Below are 27955 nucleotides of genomic sequence, written 5' to 3'. Positions count from 1 at the left end.
GTCCCTTGGCATTTGCTTCTCCTCCCATCTGGGGCCTACTTCAAGAACCCGCTCCATCATCATGCTCATTTAGGGGTGTCAATGATACCCTTTTAGCCGTTTACCTGATTCGTACCGTATTCGATAAGGTTGATATGAGTAAAAAAAAAAATTTTCGTTAATTTATTGAATATGGGTATGAGTAAGGAATTTTTTTTGTTACCTAAACAGGTAAGATTACGGATAAAAGTTATTTCGTACTCACTATCCTATAGAGTAATTATATAAAATATAATAATATGATAATTTTTGAGCAATAATTAGTGAGTACTTTTATTATTTAGTGTATTGTTTTTGTTGTAAGAAAAATATTAAATATATTATTTTTATTTGTATGTCTTGTTCTTTAATTAAATAATTAAATTTGTCAAAAGATATATTTTTGTTTTTCAATTATCTTATTTTATAAAAAATACAATTTAGTTGAAATTGATTGTATATTTATTTTTATTTTTATTTTTTATCAGTAATATTATTGTTTATGTGAAAAATAAATGACTTTTGATGTTCTATTTGTAAAATATAATAAAACTAATTATTATAGTAGTATTATTCGTTATTCATCCGCTCCTGTTTTATTTTCCACGTGTCATTAATTAATCAATGACCGTCGGAATCGGTGATGGCGAACACGTAATAAATGAACCTGGACGTGGTCTTTCGGTCTCGAGCCAGCTACTTCTGAATCAGGCAGTTTTGTCATTCGTGCTCTCCTATCCTATAATGGAACTGATTCGTGAACCGTATGTGAAAGCAGTGGGCATTGGGTCCCAATGGCAGGTGGTTCCGTGTACTTTTTTCATTTGACATATTCTGTATGTTTTAGACCAGGTCTGTTTTTCTGGGTCCATAGTTAATCCACGTAGACGAAGTCCAAGCATCGTCGGCAGGAAATTCCGTCCAAGTAGTAACGGCTTCCTTCTGTAACTGGAAGCTCTCATGTAGTAGTTGTAGTTCCGATATTTGTAAAAGCCGAAAAAAAAAAAATTGTTGATCTGATTACATTTAGATGGTGGGTCGTTATTCTAACTATTCTTAAACTTGGTATGGTGTCCGTTATATGGAAATTTATACTGGAATGTTGTACAGAATAATTGGTACTTAACCCCTTCTCCTTTAAAAAATGGCAAAGTTACTTTTACTTCCTTTATACACTTTACCCTTGGAATCTATCTGTCAAACCAAGATTCCCAGTTCTCAATCCAACGGCCCAGATGTATCTTTCGCGTAGCCCGATCTCGTATAAATGGACCCTAATCGCCTCCACTGGAATCTTTACCCTTTTCCAATCTCTTTCCTAAATCAAATTCAAAATCTTTCAAAATAAATACAAAATAGACGAGCATTCAAGCTAGCAATGTCGGAGCACAAGGAGGAATCCGAATCGGTGGTGGAGAAGATATCTGAGAAGATCCATGGCCACGACGATTCATCGTCTTCGTCTGATTCCGACGACGATAAATCCGCGGCTTCGTCGGCCGCCGCTGCGGCGAAGGAGATGAAGGCAAAGGTGTTCCGCCTCTTTGGAAGGGAAACGCCTGTGCATACTTGTTTGGGTGGTGGAAAGCGTACGATCTTGATCCTTTTAACCTTTTTAATTATTTAATTGGCAGGTTTGGATGCGATGTAGTATAGGACTTTAAGGCGATTTACTTTCTATATATGAACTAGGTTAGATTCATTTCATTTACTAGTTGGGCTTGGTTAGGTTGCTGTTGCCTGTAAGATCCCTGACTGTAATTACATATTCGTATATGTGGATTTAGGCTTTTGCCTGTCCAAACCTGCAAGCGATTATATATTCACATTCCTGTTCTTAGGTCTTTCTCATTTTCGGTTTTTATTTTTGCTAGTCTTTATAAAACCTCTTATACTGGTGAATTAGGACACTGGAAAATTATTTCCTAAATAGTAAATATTTTTTTTTATATATGTTTTATTTTTGTGGATCTAGGTGATGTCTGGATTTTTAAACTTACTTCTTCTAAAGATCCTAACAATTAAATGATACAATTAATTTAATCTCATGTTTATTTCTAACTGAGATCAAGGGAATTGCATAAGTTCTACGGTAGTGTTCGGCAATCATATGAAGCTTAAATTTTAAGCTGCACTGAGGAGCACCCATTCAGCAATAAAGTTGAGAAGTAACTTTCTTAAGAAAGCTTTAAGCTTGGCAAAATGCTTAAGCCATGTGAAACTATGGCTTAAAAATTTGGGCAAGCTTAAGAAAGGTGGGCAAAAGGAGTACTAAGGAGGTGGCACTAAGCTTGATAAAGGAGCACCCATTCGGTGAGCTTAAGACTCCTTAGAGCTCTAAAGAGCTCTAAGCCATGGTTGCCGAACACTACCGGCTTGTAGGAACTATTAAAATTTGTAGTTAATAGCAGAGCAGCTGAGCATATCGTGTATTGTATTCCTTGGAAGAATGAATATCTAATCAGATATAGAAATCTCCCCTTTCTTAATTTCTTTGGACTATACCTGAGCTATTCTTTCTTTGTTATTAGAAATTGTGTTCTTCTATCAAGAAAATGATATGACTCACTCATATGTTTCCTTTCCAATGAATCTTCTACTTGTTAAAATCTATCTAATGTGGTAAGAAAAAAATTGTAACAAATGTTCTGGGCATCTAAATGCAGCTGCTGATCTGATTTTGTGGAGGAACAAAAAGCTCTCAGCCTCAGTACTTGGTGGGGCAACAGTCATCTGGATTCTGTTTGAAGTACTGGAATACCGCCTTTTGACATTTGCCGCCCACAGCCTTATCATGTCCTTGGCTGGCCTCTTTATCTACTCTAAGGCCTTGACATTTATTCACAAGTCAGTTCTCTCTGTTTTTTTTCTTTTTTCTTTTGAGTGAAGCTATGGTATTTTGCATAGTGCGGATTGGTCCGTACTATAAATCTATATCTTCATTTTCAAAGTTCAAATAGTCGATCTGAACTGTTCAACATGATCACCATAAATTTTACATTTTTTAAAATTGTTTTACTATTTTTTAGGTAGGTAGAAAATCACTACTATTGAATGGTCTAGAATTTTTAGATCCAATGATATTCTACCTATCTTATAAAAATGTTTAGAATTTAAAATTTGATCTACAAGTACATTTCCATACGGAGGTCATGTTGAACGGTTCAGATCAACTGTTTGGACTTTGAAAACGGTAATATTGATCCATAGTACAGACCAATCGGCGCTATGTATAGTGTCATAGCCTCACTCTTTGCTTTTAGTATTAGATGGTTATATGTGGTGCCTGTCTTCAAATGGATGCAGTTTTGGAATGTGAAAGCTGTATTCTCAGTTTGCCATTTCTGTCAATTGGATTTCTGTTTGTGGTATTGATGATGACATTAAATTTTTGGGAAACCTTCTTCTAAGTATGCTGGATGTAATGATATATGGATTTGTTTGAAGGCGGGCAATAGAGACAATTTAAGTTAATATAGGGTGTGCAACACTTTGTGTTTGTGTACCTGAAAAAAGATAAAAGAACCTCAAGTGGTATCCTCTTTTTGATGCTTCTATCTTTCCACATTTAAAAATTGCAGAAGTGCACCTAATATTCCAGAGGTGAGCATTCCGGAGGACTTGACGATCAAAATTGCACGCTCTTTGTGCTACGAGATTAACAGGGCTTTTGCTGTGCTAAGACAAATTGGGCTGGGACATGATCTAAAGAAGTTTCTTATGGTGTGTGTTTTTCTTCAGATTCTGCTGTTCTGTTTTTTGTTTCTTTTCACTATGGTTGATTGAATTTCTTAGGTTTCTTTTATTGGATATACAAATATGAATTAATGATGAGTTGTTGCTTATTATTATGCAGGTTCTTGCAGGTTTCTGGTTTCTGTCAATTATTGGAAGCTGTTGTAGTTTCTTGACCTTGTTCTACATAGGTAATTATCTCTCCAACTGATTTATTTTTATTTTACTAATTTGTTTCTTTTTTTTATACCCTTGCATGTGCATAACTATCCTCCAGAGTATAGATTTCTGAATTGATGTTTAGCCGTAGATAAAATATTAAATGAAATTAACTCTTTCCATCATTTGTTTTGCTGGAACAGTGTTTGTGTTGCTTTACACACTACCAGTTCTGTATGAGAAGTATGATGACAAGATCGATGCATATGCTGAGAAAGCCTCAATTGAATTGAAGAAATACTATGCCATTATCAACGAAAAGTATCTATCCAAAATTCCAAAAGGCCCGTTGAAAGAAAAGAAATCTGAATGAGTTAGAAACTCGATTCTACACTATTGATTTGATAGCTAGCATCTTTTTGTAGTGTTGATGTGATAGTGTGTTATCATATCATCTTTATTGCTGCTACAGATTGTTAAGTCTTCCTTTTTGCCACTATTTTAGTTTGATTATTATTATTATTGTTGTTATTTGTTATGGTAGTGTGTGTTCAGGCGTCTTGTGCTGTACTGTGTTATTGTTATTCTCAATATGAGTTCTTGTTGAAGCTATTGAAAACAATGCCATTCACTATTGAAGTAATGGTGGGAAGTAATGAGGAATTGAGGACCATTTTTGCTTGTTTTTTGTTTTGTTTTGAAATTAGTAGGCGAAACACCTTGTAAATTGAAGTTACAAGATAACCGTAACTACTGTTCTTGTGGTTTATTTTTAATCAACAACATGAGTCTTTCTCAATACAAGAGCGTATCTTCATTTTTATTTTTTAGCTTAATGAGGGAGAAAAGGTTTCTGTCCACTGGGTTTTGTCCACCACCTGTTCACAACCTTATCAACTCCCATTCTAACTGTCGGTCCCCATCTCGTCTTGCTTTTTAAACACCAATCCCTCAAAAACTTTCGATCTCTCTTTCTCTCTTCTTTCTCTCTTCACCTCTGACCCCAACCAACTGGATTCATATTGATTCCCTCAAGATTCTCTAAGCCCGTAACGGCTTAGACATGATTGTTCGTCAAAATCTGGAGAAGGCGAGTTTGAACTCTGGCATTCAAAGACCGCTTGTTGCTTTCAAACATTCCGAATCTCACGAAGAGTGCAAAGCGGGTGGTCCATCATTGTGCGTGGGAAATTTCTGCCAATTGCCTTGTCCAAGCTGATGGAAGATGCTTACTATTCTTGTGTCTAGGCTTCGGCCTTACTCACCCAGGACCTGAAATGCTTTCTTCCTCGCCTAGGTGTGCTGCTATTGATTGGTGCCCTATCTAGATCTCTCATTCTGATCTCTCCTTCTCTCTTTCTCATATCTTTTTTAGCACAAAACAAAACAAATCAAAGTTCCGATCTCCTTTTATCTTTCTCTCTTTCTCAAACAAAACAAATCAAAGTTCCGATCTCCTTCTCTCTTTCTCGTCTCTCATTCTGATCTCTCCTTCTCTTTTTTTTATCGAATTGGTTATTATTTTCTTGCATTACTTGATCAGTCTAAAAAAGAGATGATCGGATCAGATCGGATTGGAAGAATAATCTGGATCGACTGCGACGGCAACGAAATCGTAATTGTTGTTTTTTTGTATTTACCTTCTCTGATTCATTTTTCCTTTGCAATGTCGATTTTAATTGAGATTACTGACTCGATCTCGTTTTTTATACATGATCGCAATGAAACCTTCAATCGTGGAGCACGATCGAATAGAAGTTGTTTTTGTTGAAGAGCACGGCAAAATTCAAATCTAGTAAGTTATTTCTGTTGAATTTGTTATTTTTGTTGTATGCAGTAACAGATCTAGCATTTCAAATGAAATCTGGAGGAAATAGATGATAGAGAGGCGATATGGAGTATTGATCTGTTAATTTTATTGTATTGCCCCGTTAATTTTACAGTATTCATCTTGTCATTTTACAGTATTCATCTTGTGAAAATCTGTAGGAAATAGATGATAGAGAAGCGATATGGAGTATTAATATGTTAATTTTACAATATTGCCTTGTTAATTTTACAGTATTCATCTTGTCATTTTACAGTATTCATCTTGTAAAAATCTGGAAGAAAAAGATGATAGAGAGGCGATATGGAGTATTGATCTGTTAATTTTATAGTATTGCCCCGTTAATTTTACATTATTCATCTTGTCATTTTACAGTATTCATCTTGTGAAAATCTGGAGGAAAGAGATGATAGAAAGGCGATATGGAGTATTGATTTGTTAATTTTACAGTATTTATCTTATAATTTTACAATATTCATCTTGTATTTTTACAGTATTCATCTTATGAAAATCTGGAGGAAAGAGATGATAGAGAGGCTTCTTACTAATCCGAACAATGAACACAAGAGGTTTTTAATGTAAAAGTTATTTGTCCATAGTTTTTTTGTTGCTATTATGTTATTCTGAATGTTGCGGTGAATATTTTTATCTTGTGTTGAACAAATATTATTTGTGGTGAACATATGTTGTTTTGTGGTGAATAGATTTTGTGTGATGATGGATGTATGTATAGATTTAGCAATTTTAGAGTATACATGGTATTATTTTATGGTTTATATTTTGCAATTTTACAGTATACATGATTCTTTGTAGGTTGTAGTTTAAATTGAAATGTAGCATTTGTTACATTTTATCTTACAATATAGATGGTATTATTTTATGGTTTAGTTTTAGAAATTTTACAGTATACAAGATTCAATTGAAAATTTACAGTATTATGTGAAAATTTTACAGTATACAAGATTCAATTGAAAATTTACAGTATTATTTGAAAATTTTACAGTATACAAGATTCAATTTTACAGTATGCAAGATTCAATTGAAAATTCTACTGTATACAAGTTTTAATTTTTACAGTATACAAGATTCAATTGAAAATTCTACTGTATACAAGATTCAATTTTACAGTTCTGCTGATTCAATTTTACAGTATACAAGATTCAATTGTAAATTTTACTATGTAGAAGATTCAATTTTACATATACAAGATTCAATTGAAAATTTTACTGTATACAAGATTCAATTTTACAGTATACAGGATTCAATTTTACAGTATACAAGATTTAATTTTACAGTATACATGATTCAACCCAGTGTGGACGCTAATAATTAACTCTAACTGCCAATAACCGCTAATAACTAACTCTAACGGTCAATAACTTTCTATAACTGTAATTTCCGAAAGTACAGTTTGAAAGTACATTTATTTTGTCCTGTTATGCAAGTTGCAATCTTTTTCTAACTATCATGATCACTTCAAATAGTTGCTGGATGTTTTATGATTAATAGATATATTTTATGTGACATATTGTCTAATTATACAGCATGTAGAAGTAATTTTACAGTATTCGCGCAAGTCAAAGCTGTGAACAAATGGTGGACAAAAAACTATGGACAATTAGACGCCTCCGAAATGATGTAGGCATCTCACATATAGTCTGGATGCATAATTAAAGATATATGCCAACTAATAGTGGGCCTATTTGGAAAGGCGCAATTATTTTCACAGAGCAAGGTCCTTTACCATTTTTACCTTCCAACTTCCAAGAATCCAAGAACAATTAATTATTTCTCCGAGGCTATAAATTCGGATATGAACCATGCATATGATCGCCTCTCTTTTGGTACCAAATGAAAGAGCCACAAAGTGAGGTGAGAGAAGTGATTAGGGTTCCGGTATGGGACTGCGGGAGCCATCTCTACGACTCCTACGAGCTTGTCTCTTTCTCTCACCTACTAGACCGGCATGTAACCTTGCTTCCCTTCTTAAAGAATTCATCAAAACAGCTTGACTGCACAAGGTTTTGTGAAACTGATGAGGTGGCAAGAAGCCGGCATCAGAAGAAAAAGGCAGTGATGGGGCGTAGAATCAAGAAAGAGAAGGTCAAAAGGAAAAGTAAGGTGATTATGTCTTCTGTGGTTAAAGCCATTGCATGTTGGAGTGACTAAACAAACTCCTTTAGCTATGTTAAAGGTTCTTTTATCAAGTAATATTTGAATTTATTTTGTTTTGGACATCTTTTTTCTTATGTTTTATAATAATACATGGATGATTTGCAAAAATGGGATTACTTGTTGCTTCATAGAATTGTTTTTGCTTTTTGATTAAAAGCCTGTCTCGTTTCCTTGAATAATCGTCGCTTTCAATTAGATAGAAAAAGCCTGTTTTCCGGTGATTATTACTTTTTGTTTACTGATCCGTCCAATTCACTAGTCTTTCTTGTTGCTTTTGCAAATATTGATACAATCATATCCGTTTGATAATCACGACAATCGATAATACGATTATTAAAATAGAATATTATTTTTTTACAAACTTGTTGATCATATTGTAGATATATTATTTATTAAAATTTAGAAAATGATCGATAAAAGTATAAGACTAACATTTAATTTTTAAACTACTTAATAGGCGTTCAATTGATTTTTCAAATGTATCAAATTTGATACATAATTTTCTGAACTATAAAAGATAAGTGAACTTTATTTCTTTGACTTTGATAACTATTTGATTTGTTCAACTATTATTAAATAATATTGTTATAAATACAGCCTATGCTGATGAGACTTACTAAATAATCAGTAATAACAAAGAAAAATTTGGTTGAATCTGTCAAGAATATTCAGGAGAGATATGGTTGCTTGGATTCTTTATTAGTAATATTGTAATCTAGTTGTAGAAAGTAATATATATCTAAATAAGATCTTGCAAGATATAGATGATCTTCTGTGATTTAGATACGTTGAATGTAAACAACATCTTTGGATTATATAAAGAATCTCTTACTCCATTGTACGACACTACGACGTAACGATTTGAGGATAAAAATGAATGATTTTGTTTAGGAGTTGAGGAACTCTTTCTTTTTCTTTCCCTCTTTAAATTTCGGTCCGCCGCTATCTCGTTTGAGAAAATAATCTTTTAACATTAAAAATTGTAGCAAGTTTGCAATCTTTGACACCTCATGTCCGTATTAATGAAAACTGGAAGTCCGAGTCTATTTTTTGTTACAATTGTAGCAAGGTTTAAATTATGGGATCATTAATGAGGATATGTATTGTTCTTTCTTGATTAAATTTGAAATCCCCAAGCGCTAAAACTGCTATGGTAAGGACAAATGGACAATATCTCACTCTTTGTAAAATGTTACTGCTGTCAATGCACTATACAATATTCAAGGTTTTTGAGGGATATACGTGAAGTTCCCCATTCAATATAGTGATTCTCCCTTCTATGAACAATATCTGACTTTTTTACATGTATAAGAAATTCTCCAATTTTATATCCAATGCATAATGTCAGAATCAGAGATATAGAGGCCCACTATTAAAGCCCATTTTAAAGCTTAAGTTTTTTTAAAATTAGCTTGAGAAAAGATGAGTGTATCATCACTCATCACTCATCACTCATCACTCATCACTCATCACTCATCACTCATCAGTATAGTTGATAACTTGAGATTAACAGAGAACCTATTCCATCTCTGAGCTCTGGAGCAAGCCCACCCCGTATTCCAGCCCCTATCTTTGGATAGAATCTTGTTTAATTTATTTGTCACTGTATCATAAAGCAAGCAAAGATGCAAATCAGTTCTTGTTGCTTATTTAATGAAATAGTCGGTCTGATTTAATCGGAATAAAATAAAATTTTAAAACATAAAAGAAGAAAAATGAATTTGAGTTGGTACAAAACCTTAGGTGTATTTGAATTAGATATATATAGCGGTGACTTGTATATATGATAAGCATAAATTATATACACATTTGATCTAGATTTTATCATAAAACAACCTCATATATCTTGTATTTATAATATAAAGTGATTAAAATACACCTGGAATCAAGTTACTGCGGTTGTTTGACTTTAAATGCAGGAAAAGGTGAAAAACAGAAGAAAATGACCTCCAGTGCGGACGCACTCAGCACTTAGCCGCATTTCCAACATCACAGCAAAACCAGAAATTTTTCCTAAGCGTAATGCGTCCGCACTCAGAAGCCAGTGCGGGTCAACCACCCGCACTCAATACTTAGCCGATTTCTTCAAGCTCCAGAACAACACAGAAATTTCACCAGTGCGGGTCAGCCACCCGCACCCATATCCAGTGCGGACGCACTGAGGAGATCTCGCAGGAATTGTCTAAGTTTAAATAAGGAAACTCAGAATCCAGTGCGGACGCACTGGATCCGCATAAAGCCAAATTTACACAGTTTCAACATGGTTTCTATTTTTGACACTTCATGGACGCATTTTACAGCCAAATGTGGACAAGGCGTCCTGAGAAACAATCCAAATATAACACCCACTAACTCCACTTTCTAGGCTCTTAATTGGGCATGATCCTTGGCTATAAAAGAGGGGGTTCATTCTCCATTCAAACAATCTCTTCCTCTTTCATTCTCTCTCTACACACACAATACTTAGCGATAAATTCTGAAGTAAGGAAAGCTTTCAAGCAAGGAGAAGAAGGGTTTCCTGAGCAAGAAGTCGGCAAGATAGAGGTTTTTGATTTGTTAAAGGGTGTAATTACTTCTTTTATTTCATTTCTTCTTACTTTGCCAATTTTTGTAATGGATCTCTCCATGAGGGAGTAGTTCTCTCTCTAGGGGTTTAGGTCAATGCATGAACTTGTTTAATTGTATCTTATTCGGTTATTTGTCTTTGTTATGATTGTTTATTGGGATTTGATGTTAATTTCTGTGATTTATCATTTGTGTTAATTACATGATTAGTACTTGAAATCGCAGTAGTCCCGCTTTGGCATCTCTTTGTCATGCAAAAGATCCAAAGAAGTTAGGATGAGAGGAGAGTACCAAATTATGAATGCAAATACCCTAGGTTTGGATTAGGATCTAACCAATTTGTAATATAAGCCGGAACTACAGAAATTAAGGTTAGGAATTTGGTGAAGTACCTAACCGTGAAGGCAAACCCTAATTAGGACATCTCAAATCGAATCGGGTATTGGTATGAAGGACTTAATCGTGAAGTATCAATATTTGAGGAGAGGAGAGACTAACAAGAGCTTATGGTCTAAGTAGCTAGGGTGAAGGACCTAACCGTGAAGTCCGAATTACTTAGACACGTTATTAATTCATGAAAGTGACCCTTAATGACATATTAGGTTAGAAACCTTATCAAATCATACATGAACTTAAACAAATACCGAATAGATAGAATTAGCAAGGGATTGTAGACCGAATACCCTTAGATCTTCTCATCTAGAAAGCAATTCAATCTTTCTTTCATTCATTTACTTTTATTGTTTTAAACTCTCTATTCGGGTATTGAACCCAACTTTAGGAATTGTTAGAACAAACCCCCCAATTTACTTTTATTGCACTTTACTTTATTTTATTTTCTGAAATTTATTACTAAATTTTAAACTAAGTTTTTATCATACTCCCTGTGGTTCGACACCTCAAATACTACTTTGATAGAATTGTGCACTTGCAATTTAACTCAAACGTGTGTTAAAGGTTTAAAAAGTACATCTTTGTACTGAAACTTTGCACCATACCCTTTGGACGCATCAATATAGATTGGTTGTCAGGTCATATTCTGGTAGAATTTTAGATTAAAATAGTAAAATGTCACGATCTTAATTGGAGCACAATCAGAGATGAGGAAATCAAGCAACAATCTAGTGATTTTTTTGAAATGGAAAGAATTCGGATACAACTCAAGCTTTAGCTAACTATAGCTGTTGCTAGTCTATTTGACAAGAGAAATGTTCTGGTACCCAGAGCCACCAAATCTGAGCCTGTCCTCGAACTGATTTAACTGGGTTTAACCGTCCGCTAATAACGGTAATTTATTAATTTGTCATTAATTAACACATCGTTATTTTAATGCATCGCTGTTTTAATTTGATTGTTTTAAACGTTAGCTTTGGATGCTTTTGTACTGTGTTTTAATTTCGTGAACAGTTTGTTAGGAGCAGTTGTAATCATCAATCTCCGAGCTAGTTCCCTAGCTTGTTAACGGTCCTCTAATCATTTGCTAACTACTTAAGTACTTTAACTAGTTAAACTAGTTATAAGTACTTTAAAGTACTTTAGTTTACTTTAAAGTACAAGTTATAATCATTTGCTCTATTATCTTGTCATCTGGAGACACTATTAGAGTGCTCTAAACACCTTCCATTGGAGTGTTGTATTAGAGCTGTGAATGCCCTATTATCTTGCTATATAGAATCACTACAAGACTGCTTGAAACAATTTCAATTGGAGTGTTGTATTAGGGTTGTAAATGTCTTATTATTTTGCTATATAGCGTCACTAGTAGAGTGCTCCAAATACCTTCAATTGGAGTGTTGTATTTGCGTTATAAATGCCCTGTTATTTTGCTATATAGAGTCACAACTAAAGTGCTCCAAACACCTTCAATTGAAGTGTTGTGTTAGGGTTGTAAATGCCCTATTATCCTACTCTATAGGGTCACTACTAGAGTGCTCCAAACAGATTTAATTGGAGTGTTGTATTACGGTTGTAAATGCTCTATTATCTTGTCATCTGGAGACATTACTATAGTGCTTCAAACACCTCCAATTGGAGTGTTGTAGTTGGGTTGTATATGCCCTATTATCTTGTCATCTGCAGACACAACTAGAATGTGTTGGAGAGTGGTCTTGAAAAGCCTCACCAATCAAGTTATCAAAGCATCGATATCGATTTCGGAGAGTGGTCCAATGCTTTTTACTGCCAAAAATATAAACCTACCAGATTTTGTTCACATAGTCAACAAAGACCAACCTATTGCGTATATAATAGAACCAATAGATTTATCAATTGAATTGATATTAGAACGAGATAGAGGGTATCACCCTCGACAAAGTGTCGTCAATGACAATGTCAAATATGACGATTATAGCGATGAAAATTGCAGTTTTACTTTTCCCATAGATAGCACATTTACTTCTGTGCTACAGGTCAATTATACGTATCATGCGAATAAACAGTATTATGATCTGCTTAAAAAAAAATTGACTCCGAGGAAATAGAATTTCTCGAGATATGCACGAATGGAAGTTTGACTCCTGTAGAAGCACTTCGTGAAGCTTGTCTTCATTTGATTGATTCTTTTCAAATTTTGCCCTTCTTATGAAGAAGAAAATCTCTTTTTGAGAGAAAGGGATGAAAAGGATTTTGATATTTCAACCAATTTTTCAGAAATATCTGCGTATGGATATACAAAAGTTATGGTATAATAAAAAAAATACTTCTTCACTTCACCATCCATATTTTTTTGCAAAAAAAAGGACATAAAATGAATGAGTAAAATATTATTTTAATGAAAAAAAAGAGGAAAAAAATGAAAAAAAAATTATTATGTTCGTTTCTATTCGGTTTATGGAATCATTTTGTTCTATTTTTTATTATGTTTTGCTCATTTTGGTTTGAACCACGATTTTATATCGTAGAATTTGATTATTTCACGAACAATTTTGAATTGTACATTTTTTCTGTGTTCTATAAATTTGTAATAGAGATTTTTCTCTATTTTATAGGATACATTTTCAAAATGTTCAAATTTTAAAATATTCATTTCGAAATATTATCTTGCCATCTGGTGACACTACTAAAGTGCTCCAAACACCTTCAATTGCAGTGTCGTGTTTGTTATACTAGTTGCACCACTAATTGCTCTAAAAAATTGAAAATAATTGCAATTAATAGTAAATAGATGAGTTTAGATAAATTTGACACGTGGGATGTTAACGAAGTTCAGCAAAACAAAGGCCTACGTCTCCGGGGCTTCGCAACATCTTGTGGGTGTGCCTTTCTATTACCTAATACAAAAGGATTACAACTTGTGAACCGTTGAGCCCTTACAATCAAAGCGGAAAGTCAACCGACCAACTCAAAGAGATGAGAACAAGGTCTCAAAGTTTAAGCTACTCAAGAGAAACACTCAATAGATCACTCTAACCTAATCTAACTCAAGATTAGTGAAGTGGGTTTGACGTTATTTGAGAGATTTTGAAGTTTTAAGCTCTCACAACAATGGAGTGACTAAAGGTCTCTGAAAAATGTGTTTTAGAAGATTAGGGTCGACTCAGATGCTTTGGGAAGAAAATCCAAAGCCCTATTTATAGAAATAGCTCAAAAATGAGCTAATTGAGCTAAAACGTTACTAACGTTTTAATTCAAAATGCGATTTAGGGTTTTAATTTTCTGACAGCTCAGCTAATTGATCAAAACATTGCCAACAATTGTATAACGTTTCTATAACGTTTTGCACTGTAAAATCTTGATAAAAAATAAGAATTTCTGAAGCTCAGATTTAATTAAAACGTTACAACTTTTGTCAAACGTTACAACGCTGCTTTAACTAAATCGTTGTAACTATTAACAAACGTTACAATGTTTGTAACTTGAATTTTGAATTTTATACAGCTGTACTTAACGTTCTGACATTCCTAAAACGTTACAACGTTTCAAGTTGATTTTGTACAACTATGCTTCAAGTTTATAAAAACGTTATAGCGTTTTAAGTTGTTTCTGAGTTTGATCAATCTGTCACTTCAGCGTTTCTGACAAGCCTAAAACGTTACCAACGTTTGATCCCTGTTTAAACAGCCTCAAACTTACTTTACCAAGCTTTTGATTTTACAATTTGTATTCTTGATAAATGTCTTCATGATTTCTTCAGTCCAAGTATTTCATAATGCAATTCCATTTGACTTGAACCTACATATATTTCAAAAATAGAAGAAATTTTGAGATACGGGTCAGGTATCAAATGGGAATTGGAATGAACTCTTACCTGAATTCACTCCCCCATTCCCAAAGGAAATATCGAAAGCACAAATTAAGATTTCAATGGCACTTTTTTTATCCATTTATCCGACCCGTACCGTATTCAAAAGGACGAATAAGAATAATTTTTTTTTTCTGTTATCATTACGGGTATGAAAATGCTTTCACCCGATCCGTACCGTACCCGTTGACAGCCCTAGTTCTGGGCTTGTTCATAAAAACTTTAATTTAAAACTGCCAAGGCTTAATTTAATCAATTAATCTAGTATAAACATTCTCTCTGTGATCATGAAAGCTAACAGTCTAGTGTCTTTATTATAACTAAAATTCTTGAAGAACAAAATTTAGAAAAAAAACAAATTAATTTATAGGTTGTATTTATCACCCTTTTCTAGCTACCTTCTTCTACCATTGAATGCAATAATAGTTTGTAAAGAATTTATTCGGTTATTTTGGTTTACAAAATTTAACAGCAATATAGTTAATATCATTTTGCAAAATCTAATTGATTAAAATTTTGTGATATCTTAAATTCCAGAGATAACTTTTATTCATACTTGAATTCTCTAGTACCATAATAAATTACCGTAGTATGCATACAAATACATAATATAATTAAAATCAGCTTTTTTTTGTAATCTTTCATTAACTTTCTTCTTTTCACTAATAATTGTATTATTATTCTTTTGAGGAAAATAAGGATCAAAGTCCTTATTTGAAAATTATTGATTATCGGAGGGTTCGGGTTTTGAATAAAGACCTGTTTTACAAAAACAAATCGAAAAGATTCTGTCAACTGAGTCCGCTAATTTGTAAAACAAAATGAGAAAATTAGAAGATAAGAATGATAAAAACAGGAAAAGAATAAAATAATCCTCTGAATCAACCTTTGCAGATTGGTATTTATTCTTCAAAAGAAAAAAAAGTTTATTATTATTCTTTTTAGTAGCAAATTTTAAGAGCAATGAAATAGTCCAATCAAAATGAGAAAATTAGAAGATAAGAAGGATAAAAACAGGAAAAGAATAAAATAGTCGTCTGAATCAACCTTTGCAGATTGGTATTTATTCTTCAAATGAAAAAAAAATGTATTATTATTCTTTTTAGTAGCAAATTTTAAGAGCAATGAAATAGTCCATCCTGTTTAAAAGTAATGAAACAGTTCATTCACTAGGATTTCTTACTCTCATTTTTGAGGCAGACAATTTAAAATATAGTAAATAATAAATAAATAAACTCTCTATTATTCATATTGCATCCCCGTTTGCAAAGTGATAAGCAAATTATAACGTAAACAACCACACCCACACACACAAAAAAAAAAATTATAGAGAGAGAGATGGGCTATGGTGCATTGCAATGCATAGGCACCATTGTGCATTGGATCATAAATCAACGATTCAAAGTCCAAATGACCGATCCAAGTCGTTCATCTTGTTCTCCATATTAATATGTTCTTGGAGACCAAATTTTACATTTTTTGAAATTTTTATACTATTTTTTTAGATTTATTGAAAATCTGAAAATCCGGATAAACAGTAAAAACAGTAAAAATTTCTGAACCACCGGATCAACGATTTTCAAAGTGGCTTAATAAATAGTAAAAAAATTCCAAAAAATGTAAAATTTGGTCTCCAAGCACATATTAATATGGAGAACAAGATGAACGGTTTGGATCGGTCATTTGGACTTTGAATCGATGATTTATGATCTAATGCACGAGGGTGCCTATGCATTGCAATGCACCATAGCCCATCTATCTCTCTCTCTCTCTCTCTCTCTCTCTCTCTCTCTGTGTGTATATATATATATAAAATATGATGCTCTCATGGCAATCTGAAAGATCTTCTTCGTTGAGTCTGTATTCTATTGATCATTTGATCATTTACCCAAACCAAGACACCATAAAGCATTTTTAAGCGACCACTTTCCATGGACGAATAATCCCCAGAGAGATTCAGATTAGAAATTCCATTTCTCTTAAGAACCTTTATCAGATGCGGTATCCTTTTATCAGACTCATGGCATATTACCTCAACTGAGTTCAGATGTCGGCATTGGAAACATAAATCACTAGATCCATTAACCGATTTCACTTCATTCAATTCTCCAGGACCCTGCAAATAAAAAAATAAAAAACAATTATAAAAAGAACAACTAGTGTAGAATTCCAGGTTAAACAGTCAAGATGGTACCAGTATGTACAGGTTGTACCAGATTGAGAGTGGGCAAAACACCAATTACTTGCACAAACACTTACAAAAAGATAGCAAGCAGTTGCTCACGTCTGGTTCCATTGTGTATGACTTGGGAGTATACCAATAAAAAGATACCTGGCTGCAGATCAGAGTAAGCTTTTCAAGCATCGGTGAGTGCCGAAGAAAGAATGGGACGGCATCAGGGTAACTTGCAACCCAATCATATCCTCCAAGTAATAAGCTCTTCAAATTTGGGACATCTAGCTTAAACTGGTAATTCGAAAAAGATATATATAAAGATCAAGTTAGAAATCTCCACATCATATCAGTTGAGTCACTATACAATTACATAACAACCGGAAACTGCCTATGATCCAATCTCCTTATTATGTTCTCTCTTTCTTTTGTGTGTGTGTGTGTTGGTTGAACAGTTTTGCCAGCCACCCAACACCCCCCCCCCCCCCCAACAAAAAAAAAGAAAAAAAAAATCACATATATGCTGCCCCCTTACCCCGAATCCCAAACTTCATGATCAAATCACCATCTGTTTTTTACAGTTTCTGAAACATAAGGGAGAATGAACAGGTTAACTTCTGTATACTTTTTGAACAAATTAGATGGGCAAGATTCAAAAGTTCTTAATAACTTATATAACTATATAATATTAAAAACATACCATTTCATCAGAATTCTTGTGGCGTGACAATGCTCCACATCCTTGATTAAAATGCAAATGTGTGAGGCTTGGTGCACAAATGTAAAACTTGTGCTCCCTCTTAGTCTGTATTCTACAATTTTCCAATATTAAATTTCTCAATGTCGTAGAATATACTCCTGAAAAGGTTACTCTGCAAAAATGCATATTCAAATTTTCAAGCATTGGGCACCCTAAAAGTATCTTCTCCAAAAAAGCCGAATTGACCTCCATTCGTTGTAGGCTCAAAATTTTCAGCCGGCTTAAACTTATAACACTTGGTGTAATTATTCTTACATTTGGGGAAGTAAATAAACCCAATTCCTCTAACGACTGACTGACTAAAGCAGATCTCGGCAAAATCACATTTCCGCCAGAATTTTGAAGCCGAATTATAATGGAAAGAACCCGAACATCGTTTTTAACTGCGTGACTGATCCATCTTGTACTTTTTGCGAGATTAGTTGGAGAATCACTGAACAAAAATGTTTTAAAATTTTGAAAGTCTTGTTTTGGGCGGTGCGGCAGTGCAGCATTGACATATCTGATGAAGTTCTCAAGCCCAAGATTCACAAATTCGTCCATGTAAAACGTCAAATTTTGCATTGAGGCCCATACATTCCTCCACCTATGAGACAATATGCTGGTCCGTCCGGCTTGTTTTAGTTGGAGAAAGGAAAGGATATGATGTAAGAGATGATCTGGTAATTTACTTATCCTGTCAATGGTAGTTGGATTTTTTTTGGGTCTGGTACCAACAGGTCGTTGTTTTAATTTAGGCTGGGTCATGTGGCCTCTTTTGTTTGTAGATTTCAGTGATTTTTCACGACTAGTCATGGTCAGTGCCTTGGCTTCTGAAAAGAAAACAAACATAAGAACAAGTAATAAGTACCAGCATTGAAATATTAAGTACAATACTGGTTTGACTGAGAATAACCACGATTTTACAACTCTACTTTCAAGTTTGACTGGGATTTGAAATAAACAGTTTAGAAGAGTATATAAATTGGTTGTTATTTGTTAATCAGTATATTATACAATGAAGCAAAGAAGGTGCAGTGGTAACTCATAGAAGCAAAGATTCCATCATTACTACATATCCAACAGTAACTCTAAATCTTTCCTCACCTATTACTAGCTATTATTAATCAAACTAAGAAAACTAATCATGCAATTGATATTAACTAACAGCATCGTGCCTTTTTACAAAGCAAAGAAATTAATGAGAATCAACATTGAAAATGAATAAGAGTATAGGGTAACAGTAGGCCAGCAATCAGTCCCCCAGCTAGGTATCAGAGCCAAACCAATATCACATGAATAAAGAATCAAATTGCTAAAATGTGCAGTTTGACGGATTAAATTAAAAACCGGACCTAAAAATTTGGGAACAGCAGTGAAGTCCCAATTAAAATAAAATTAAGAGGCTTAATCCAGGTTTTGCTCAATCCCGACATAGATAGAAATCTCTCCCATGATACGAGCTCTATAATTTCAGAAATTTTGACCTAAAATCAAATAACAAAATAATTGTCAGCATTCAAAGACAAAAATCATAAAACCCGGTGGTCTGTGTGTGATAGCGAGACTACGCGCGAGAGACAGAGAACAAACCTCGATGTGGATTAAAAGCTGAGTCGAGAAAAAGCAAAAGAGGAAGGGGAAAAATGAGAGGCGACGAGGGTCGTGGAACAGGAGATGATTACAGGGAAAGGTGTAATTTGAAGAGGGTCTGTCAAATGGATCGGATCCTCTGATAGAGCGTGTAAATATATTGATAGAGCGTGTTTCACTATATGCAGCAAAATATAACAAAAAAGGAAGTTTAAAAGCGGGTAAATATATTGATAGAGCGTGTTTCACTTTATGAAGCACATAAGTTCCATGCAGCTTTCTTCGAGTTTTGTTGTATGTGCGCTATATGAAGCAAAAACTACTATGTAAATATCTGTTCCTGTAACAAGCTCCACAAAGAATGTAACTCGATTAAGATTCGAGTTAATAATTATAGTTTATTGATCAGATTGATGGGCTACTTTTCTAAACGGTTATATTTTTCTAAAATAAAATATTAAGTATATAAATTATATTTTGAAAATGACAAGTATATCAATATGAGAAAATTAATTCATATTCAGTCTTCAGAAAATAAAATAATTACAATACTACAATTAATTTGTACACAGAAATGAACAAATAGAATGAGACTAATGTTTATCATTATTTGTTTATGCATTTGTGATACTTTTGATGTTGCTAAAGTACTTTTTAAATAAAAATCAGATTTGAGCTCATGAAAATTTAAATTTATTTTATTATTGGCCCTCCATATTTACAAGTAGAATTCTAATATAATTAAGTGAAAATATCAAAATATTGTATGGTAACTCGGTAACTCCGCATTTGACTATTACATATATCAAGTGATACTGCAACGAATCATCAAACCATTGTTGTTTTAATTCTCGAATATTATTTCAGGATTTGGGGTTTTAAATTAATTAATTTTTAGCATCACATACAAAGACAACATAGCATGGTCATAACGGGTCCTACTCATAGGCGTAATAAACTTTGATTTGCTAATTAATTCAATGTATCACATCTCCGAATTTTCTCAAGAGTTTTATATGTTCATTCATTTTTATTTTTTGGGAAGAATGGCTGTTCGAGAAGTAAAAAAAAAAGAAAAAAGAAACAGAGATGTGAATTTGACATGTAAAAGGAACTAGATTTTTGGACTTTAGTGGTTGTCTTTGTTCACACTATGTTTCAATTTTATTTTATTTTTCTGATAATTTTGGTGTGAATTTTAAAATTGGTACATATTTTCAAGCCGTGAATAAAATAAATTGTATGTGAAAAAGTTACTAGTTATATCTTTAAGTTGTAATTTTCAATTCACTATGTTGGTCATGTGAAATTGTTAATCGCTATTAAATATTAATATATTATTTGTTAAAAAAACACTTTTAATATAACTTACACAATTTTTCATCTTAGATATGCCAGTGAATCAAATATTAATATAATTTTCTGCATTATAAAAATTAATTGTTAAGGGTTGTGACCCAACAAGAAATGAGTTAATACTCACTAAGATAATTTTCATCCTGGATTACATAATTGCAATGTCGGTCGGTCTTAACATGTATGCACAAGCATTTGTTCTAAATAACACCATTTTTATTTAAGCTTTTTTTTTTAATCTTGACAGTGGCTGTTAAGTATAATTTTTCATTAAATAAAAATAAAATTACATTATTTCACATTACAACACCCTCATTCAAATAACGTAACAAATCTAAAACACACATCAACAACTAAACAACACCGCACAACACAACATTTGACAAACTAACTTCAAGCGATTGTCAATCTCTTCTCTCACCTTCTTACTCTTCGCTTATATATACATATACATATATTATATTATATTATATATACATATACATATACATATATTATATTATATTAATTTTTCTTACGGTCGTAAAAAATCCGGCATGAAAAATGTTAATCCGAATTATTTGTAGCAGTCTTTCAAATAAATCAAATTATATAGTATTCCATGTATTTTAAAAAATATATATTAAATATTTGTAATACTTCAATACAAAAAATAAATAAATTATAAAAACTGAAAAATGAAAAAAAAAATCCGGAAAAAAAAAATTTCCTAAAAAAACAAATTTTCGGAAAAAAAAATTCCTAAACAAAATAAAAAAAAAATCCTAAAACCGGAAAAAATTATTCTGGTTTTAATATCCATTTACCGGAAAAAAAAATTTCTGGAAATTGGTGTTGAAAACGGAAAAAAAATTTCCGGTTTGGGTAGTTTTCAAAATAAACAAGAGGTTTGGTTAGTTTTTTTAATTTATATATATTTTTATATAAATAAAAAAGTCGGCTAGTATATTATTTGTGATTTTAAAATAATATTGGACAAAAAACTATTATAGTGTTTAACTGTTTATGTAAACGTAATAATAAGATTTATGAGTTCTAGCTTGCTGTAAGATATTTTCTAATTTTTGTCTTAATTTTAGACACTTAATACTTTTTTTTTATTCCAAATTGGATAAAATTTTATTTTGTATAAAAAAAGCTAATGTATTCTAATATAAATGAATCAATATGCACCGCATTGTTTATATTATTGTAAATATTAAAATAGTTTATATACTCTCAATTAAAAATATTAAAGCAATTAATATAAAAATTATTGTAAATATTAAAGCAATTTATATATCACAATAGAACTAAACTTACTTAAAGGGGATTTATTACCATAAAATAATTATTGCTTAATTTTTTTCAATAATAAAATAAAAAATTAAAAAATTTATTAGTTAGTAAGACCATAAATTAATTAAAGAACATACGGAGAGCTTTATAGTGAATTAAATTTCACTCAGATCGGTTTTAAAACGACAAAATTATTATTATACTTTTAAAATTAATCGTATTAGAACTATACAAAAGAAAAAAGTTTGGCTAAGACCTACTGACAATAAACTATCGAATTGCACTGAATCTTGGTATTGGACCAATCTATGTCTCCTTAATTATCAGTTATACTCCCGAAATTTTTAAAAATACCATTTTCGGAAAATTAATAAACCAAAACACCATTTTCAGAATTTTTTATTAAAAACAGCATGACCGCTTCTGTAGAAAGCGGCCACATACAATCGGGCCGCTTTGGAGGGCAGCGGCCACTGGAAAATTTCTGTTTTCCAGTGGCCGCTGCCCTCCAAAGCGGCCCGATTGTATGTGGCCGCTTTCTACAGAAGCGGCCATGCTGTTTTTAATAAAAAATTCTGAAAATGGTGTTTTGGTTTATTAATTTTCCGAAAATGGTATTTTTAAAAATATCGGGTTATACTCTCCTTATTGGTATTGGACCTAATTCGCATGACAATACCAAGTTACCAAATCGCATGAACACATAAATTATGTTCCTTCTCATACAATTTGATTCATTATTGTTATGAAACTATTTTGCTTCCATTATTTAAGTGATTATCCTAACTTCATTTCAAAACGTACAAGTTTAGTATCTATTACTTCTTTATGTGTTGCATCCTAATAATTTATTACAAAATTTATTTTTATATTATAAATAAAATTAATCTTCGTACTTACCTCTTAAATAAATAAATATTTTTTAAAATATTCATTTAGCTCTTGCAAGTAAAACGATATTAATATTGAAATTTTTCGAGATCATTTGGACGGTGGAAGATTTGTTGTGTATGTTTAGAAAATATAAAAGAGTGAGAGTAGAACTAGGTGTTACTAAGTTCATTAAGTTTCTTTGTGAACTCAACTCTAAAATCTATTGAATTATTTTCAAATGACGAATTCATATTGTTGAAATTCTTCTAGCTTTCGAGTGATGCGTCTACATGTGAAAATTTTAAATTTTAAAATTAATTTTGTATAGAGTCCAGTGATCAAAAGGCGTTCAAAAATGAATGCATTAAAATTAATTTATAAACCTTCTAATTTTGACTACTTGACTTTATACTAAATTAATTTGAAACTTAAAATTTTTTATATGTAGACGCATCACTCGTAAGGTAAAAAGATTTTAACAGTTTGAATTTATCATTTGAAGTCAATCTAATAGATTTTAGAGTTGAGTTCACAAAGAACCTTAGTGAACTTAGAAACACCCTAGTTCTACTCGAGAGATTGTTACAATCCGAAATTTTAAAACATGATTAGATGGATAAAACGATCATTTGACTTAAATAAAAAGTTTAATTAACTTAACGATCGTTCAGAAATTTTCTGACCGACTAAAACGAAACTAAAATTTTGAAATATAAATGAATCATAAAATTATGTACATTTAAAATTTAGAGGGTTAAAACATAAAATAAATAGTTGTATTGAGTTCTAATTTGGAGAATAAATATACAAAATTATTGTACCAATAAGATTAATATAAAACTTACGAATTTCATTCAATTATGAATTTTAGATATTTGATTTGATATTTATATATACACTATTTGATATCAATTTTTTCGGGTTCTAAAATTGAATTATAAACACTTGAAAATATTCGTACGTCTTTATAATAATTTACGAAGCCTCGATTCGAAATTTTATAAACATTGCGGATCTTAAACAAATTGATTGAGGCAAATTAGATCTCTGAATTAATTGAACCATTGATTACCCTTCTACACGAATCTTAAAGCAAGGGATTTAATTACCCCTCCCCACTCTCTTTTCTCTCTTTCCCTCTCTGTTGGCGAACCCCACACAACAGACCCCCCCTCTCCCCAACCCGTCCCCTTCTTCTTCTACGCCAAAGAAGAAAAAGAGAGACAGGGGCTCCGCCCCCTCTCGTCGCCGGCGAGCCGCCCGCGCCCCAGCCCCATCTCTCTCCTTTTCTCCTCGGTCCGACCCGCCAGAACCCGCCCCCTCTTTCTCTTTTTCCGCCTCCCCCCCTCTCTCTCATGAAACCCTAGAAATTAGGGTTGAGGGGTTGGCTCGGTGCTGACCCGGTGCTCGCTGGATGCCGTGCTGGTTCGGCTTGGTGCTGTTCTGGTGCTGCCTTGGTGCCGTGCTGGTGGTGGCTGGTGCTGCCCCGGTGTTTGCTTGGTGCCGTGATGGTGGTGGCTTGGTGCTGCACTGGTGCTTGATTGGTGCTGTCTCTCGGTGCTAAATTGGTGATTGGAGACGCTTAATTGGGTGTTGGCTGAGTCAATCTTGACGGCCATGAAGTGAGGCCCCACCTCGAGATCCAGCCGTTTTTATCACGTACCCTGCTGCCTTATGAATTCCTGTATCGAGTAAATATTCTAATTTTCTATTTGACTTCTCGATTGTTGTTGTATCGAGTTTATAAAGTGTTGTGCTTGTTGTGCCTTGTTGCTGTTCTGACTTGTGTGCACCTTGCTGTGATGTGTATCTGGTACCTGTTTTGCTGTATGGTTGTTGATGGTGCTGCGAGATATTGAATTTTTACGGCTTGTGCGGGTTGTTGATTTTCCCGGCAAGCCGATGCATTGGCCGTGTTGTCGTGCCCTCTGACATGTTGCTTGACTCTGTTCTGGTTCTAATGCCTTGACCTGTTGTCCCTCTTTGCCTCTGTTACGATGGCCATCTGATGTGTGTGCCGTGCGTTGTGTTGCTTGGCTTGTGCCTTGCTACTGCCTTGTTGATGCCTTGTTTGATGTATTGTTGAGTTAGTGGTGTTGTGCTAATTACCCGAAATTGGTACTGTCTAGTTTTACATGTTTACCAGAATATTGGATTGACAGGGACCAAAGTTTAAAACTTATGCTATTTGGGGCTGTCATGGGAAATTGTAGGTCATACGTGAATTGTAGAAATTATAAGGGCCTAAGTGAAAGAATGTAAATTTTAATATGATGGCCAACCATATACGTGATTTGAATAAAATGGGCCATGAGTGAATTGGGCTTGTATTTTATAAGCCTTGGAAATGAATTAATTGGGCTCTGATTTTTGTTGGGCCTATGTCTAATTTATTAATGAATTAGAACAAGGCTTGGGCCTTGGTACTAATGGGCTTGCCAGATTTTTAAAAACGGATAAAAAGAATTATTACGGTACCTGGAATTTTTCTAGAAGGCATAATTGTCGGATAAAACACGGCTTTAAAATTTAGGTTTTTATAATGTAAGTGAATGGGGGCCAAATTGTAAATGTGGTGAAATTTATGTATAAGACCGGCCATATGTATGCATTGGACTAAATTAAATAAGTAGGCCATTGGATTAAAATGTATGACATGCATGAGAATTTTATACATGGGCCTTGAAAGTGAAAATAGTTATAATGGACTTGAAATGAATTGTGAATTGTTAATTAGAGGCTTAAACCTTTGCTAAATTATGGGCCTTTAATTAAATTGAATTGGAATAAAATAATTGATACGTCAACAGGACCAAAGTGTAATAAGGTGAAAGTTTATATAAGGGCCGACCATATATATATAATTTTGGAATTGGACTTGAATTAAAATGATTATAAATGAGCCGAAAGGTATAAAAGAATTGACGAATTGAAAGACGGCTTTTGGAATTTAAGTTTTGAGAATGTAACCGAACTAAACCAAGTAATCGTATAATATAGGTGTAGGCTCAGTCGAGCAAGATATCGCGAGGTAATTCGAGACGCCCGATCCGTAACTAAGCGGTACGCTCGTCATAATAAGGTGCGGGATTCTTGGACTTGTTTGATACTTTATTTTCAGGAATTAAACTGTGTATTCGTTTGTCATGTTGAATATCATTGATTGCATCATTGAATTGTGTAAAGCATTTGCATAGCCCAATCAAATTAAACTCGAATTGATGTGACTTGAGTGATTTGCATGCTGGTATGGTTGTAGGTTGTGTCGATATATTATGATCTGATTTGATTGAAAGTCACCACGATTTGATTTGATATGTATGTGAATGGATTTACGAAGTTAAGCACTTGGATCCAATGAATTTGCCAAGTCGGGCTGTATGCTGACTTGGATTCCCAGGATCCTAAATGGCCTTAGGTGAACGGCCCTCGATGTTCCCAGTACCGGTTGGGACGAGGGAGGGTGATTATGTTATGAGATGTGATTGGAAATCGTGGGTGACTTGTGTAACGTCTATGGCTCGGTGGCATTCTCCTACGTGTTAATGCATTTGGAAGGTCAATTGAATATTACGACTATTGGAATGATTCCAAAGAGGATTTTCTTTATATGATTCGAACCAGACCTTAATAAACTGTTAAGCCAAGCGATTGCAGATGGGTGTCAGATAAAGGGTCCAGCGGTTGGCCATCTGTAGGTGTCAGTAACCCTACAGATGTGGGTTTGATAAAGGGTTCAGCTCGAAAGAACATCTGCAATTGCTATAAGCCCTAATTGATCGAGTTAAGCCAAATATATGTTGTGTTTGAAATTCATCTTGGAAATTCCGTAAACTGTGTTGCAGGTTGATTAAATTGTTGTCGAGCATTGGCATTCTGTTATTTATGATTATATGTATCTGTTTGCATTGTTTATTTTTTGAGTTTCATTTTTGAATATAGAGTTTGATTGCAAGTCCAATAATCTAAACTGTGGCAAATTTCGCACTGAGAATTTATTCTCACCCCACCCTCCCGATTATTTTCAGGTTTATTTCACAGATGCAGCAAATGAGGATATTGGTAATGCATATAAAAGATCCACTGCCTTGCGTGTATGTGTGACGCTTGATTTATATACGCGGCAGGCTGTCAGACCCGCGGGATTTGGGGTGTGACAGAGATGGCCATATAATTAAGCTCATCACATTATGTAATTGAGACATTAAAATGAATAAAAGTCTCAATTTATTTTGAGTAATTTTACTCTTATCCCCTCTCGCTCCATCGTTCCAATCTCAATTGCAAATAGCCAAATTCCAAAATCAATTCCATTTCTTCCCTCAATCCAATTTCGTTCGGAGGCTGTTACATCTTGGATGTAACAATTGGATGGACCAATCACCTTGGCAGCTTCTGCTAAGTTTATCACAAAAAAAAAAAAAAAAACCAATTGGATGAAGGACCAATCACCAATGCTATCGAATCAAACTGAATGTAACTTAGATTGAGATTTGACTAAAATTTTGATTCAAAAGAGAGAGAGAGAGAGATTTGACTAAATTAATAGTTTTAGTTTACTGACCGGGTTCATGAACTACTTTTCTAAACAGTTATATGTTTATAAAATAAATGTTAAGTATATAAATTATCTTTCTAAAATGATAAGTATATTAATCTTATTTTTTATCATATTCAACATTCAGATTTTTTTTTATCATAATATAAATTAATTTAATTTTTAAATAACAAAATTAATTATTTGATATATTACTATGCACAAATAAACAATTATGAAATTCGACTTTATTTTGATATGCTTCGAGATAACAAATCTAACAGTTTTATGTTGTTAGTTTAAGCACAAAGGTAAATTTTGCTTGCAATGGAGTCTGCACCGGACTACTACCGGTCCAGTACCCATTGAATTAGTATGTTGTATGTAGGTTTTTTAGATGATCTCTAACAATTGTGTGTGCTCTATTGAAAGCATTTGCTACAATAATTAATAATCTAATTTATAATGTTATCACAAAATATCTATGGAGAGCATATTCATCCACACGTACCACAAATTATTTTGTCAGATTCTCTCTCTGGAAATACCCGGCAGACCTTTGTTGTTACAAGGATTTAATCAACAGTTGGATTGATGTGACACATGAGCTGGTCACTAATTCATTATGTGCATATATAATCATACTTTGGTTTGATCATGCTGCAGGAAACCACAGATAGGTTTTG

The 27955-nt window shown here is 33.3% G+C and overlaps 2 protein-coding genes and 1 long non-coding RNA gene across 5 annotated transcripts; 1 reads left to right on the top strand and 2 right to left on the bottom strand.

The window, feature by feature from the left end:
* Nucleotides 1-1173: 1173 nt before the first annotated feature.
* On the top strand, nt 1174-4539 carry LOC144546656 (reticulon-like protein B4). Its single transcript, XM_078295187.1, has 5 exons — nt 1174-1607; nt 2685-2865; nt 3600-3741; nt 3875-3944; nt 4116-4539. Exons 1-5 carry the CDS (start codon nt 1397-1399, stop codon nt 4283-4285), a joined length of 774 nt encoding a protein of 257 aa, XP_078151313.1. The 5' UTR covers nt 1174-1396; the 3' UTR covers nt 4286-4539.
* On the bottom strand, nt 2027-2677 carry LOC144546657 (uncharacterized). Its single transcript, XR_013508849.1, has 2 exons — nt 2388-2677; nt 2027-2105 (listed from the first exon to the last, which is right to left on the bottom strand). It is a non-coding gene; the product is annotated as an uncharacterized LOC144546657 (long non-coding RNA).
* Nucleotides 4540-15943: 11404 nt separating the features above from the next.
* LOC144547057 (F-box/LRR-repeat protein 25-like) lies at nt 15944-19356 on the bottom strand. 3 transcript variants are annotated; one of them, XM_078295667.1, is made up of 5 exons: nt 19226-19356; nt 18988-19119; nt 17594-18465; nt 17053-17187; nt 15944-16836 (listed from the first exon to the last, which is right to left on the bottom strand). In XM_078295667.1, the coding sequence occupies exons 3-5, from the start codon at nt 18446-18448 to the stop codon at nt 16546-16548; spliced, it is 1281 nt and encodes a 426-aa protein (XP_078151793.1). In that variant the 5' UTR covers nt 18449-18465; nt 18988-19119; nt 19226-19356; the 3' UTR covers nt 15944-16545. The 3 variants fall into 3 exon arrangements, with proteins under 3 accessions (XP_078151793.1, XP_078151794.1, XP_078151792.1); XM_078295668.1 differs by lacking the exon at nt 18988-19119 and having other exon boundaries at nt 19174-19313; XM_078295666.1 differs by lacking the exon at nt 18988-19119 and having other exon boundaries at nt 19226-19313.
* Between the last annotated feature and the right edge of the window lie 8599 nt (nt 19357-27955).

The sequence above is a fragment of the Carex rostrata genome, chromosome 30 (genome assembly GCF_964058835.1).
Source record: "Carex rostrata chromosome 30, lpCarRost1.2, whole genome shotgun sequence".
NCBI lineage: Eukaryota > Viridiplantae > Streptophyta > Magnoliopsida > Poales > Cyperaceae > Carex > Carex rostrata.
Note: the sequence above shows the minus strand (reverse complement) of the source record. Positions and strands in the feature narration are given on the sequence as shown.

Coding starts and splice junctions, on each gene's coding strand:
- LOC144546656 (XM_078295187.1), top strand. CDS start 1,397: ATGTCGGAGCACAAGGAGGAATCCGAATCGGTGGTGGAGAAGATATCT. Junction 3,742..3,874: donor ATCTAAAGAAGTTTCTTATG/GTGTGTGTTTTT, acceptor ATTATTATGCAG/GTTCTTGCAGGTTTCTGGTT. Junction 3,945..4,115: donor CTTGACCTTGTTCTACATAG/GTAATTATCTCT, acceptor TTGCTGGAACAG/TGTTTGTGTTGCTTTACACA.
- LOC144547057 (XM_078295667.1), bottom strand. CDS start 18,448: ATGACTAGTCGTGAAAAATCACTGAAATCTACAAACAAAAGAGGCCAC. Junction 17,188..17,593: donor ACAAGAATTCTGATGAAATG/GTATGTTTTTAA, acceptor TCGAATTACCAG/TTTAAGCTAGATGTCCCAAA. Junction 16,837..17,052: donor TTACTCTGATCTGCAGCCAG/GTATCTTTTTAT, acceptor TTTTATTTGCAG/GGTCCTGGAGAATTGAATGA.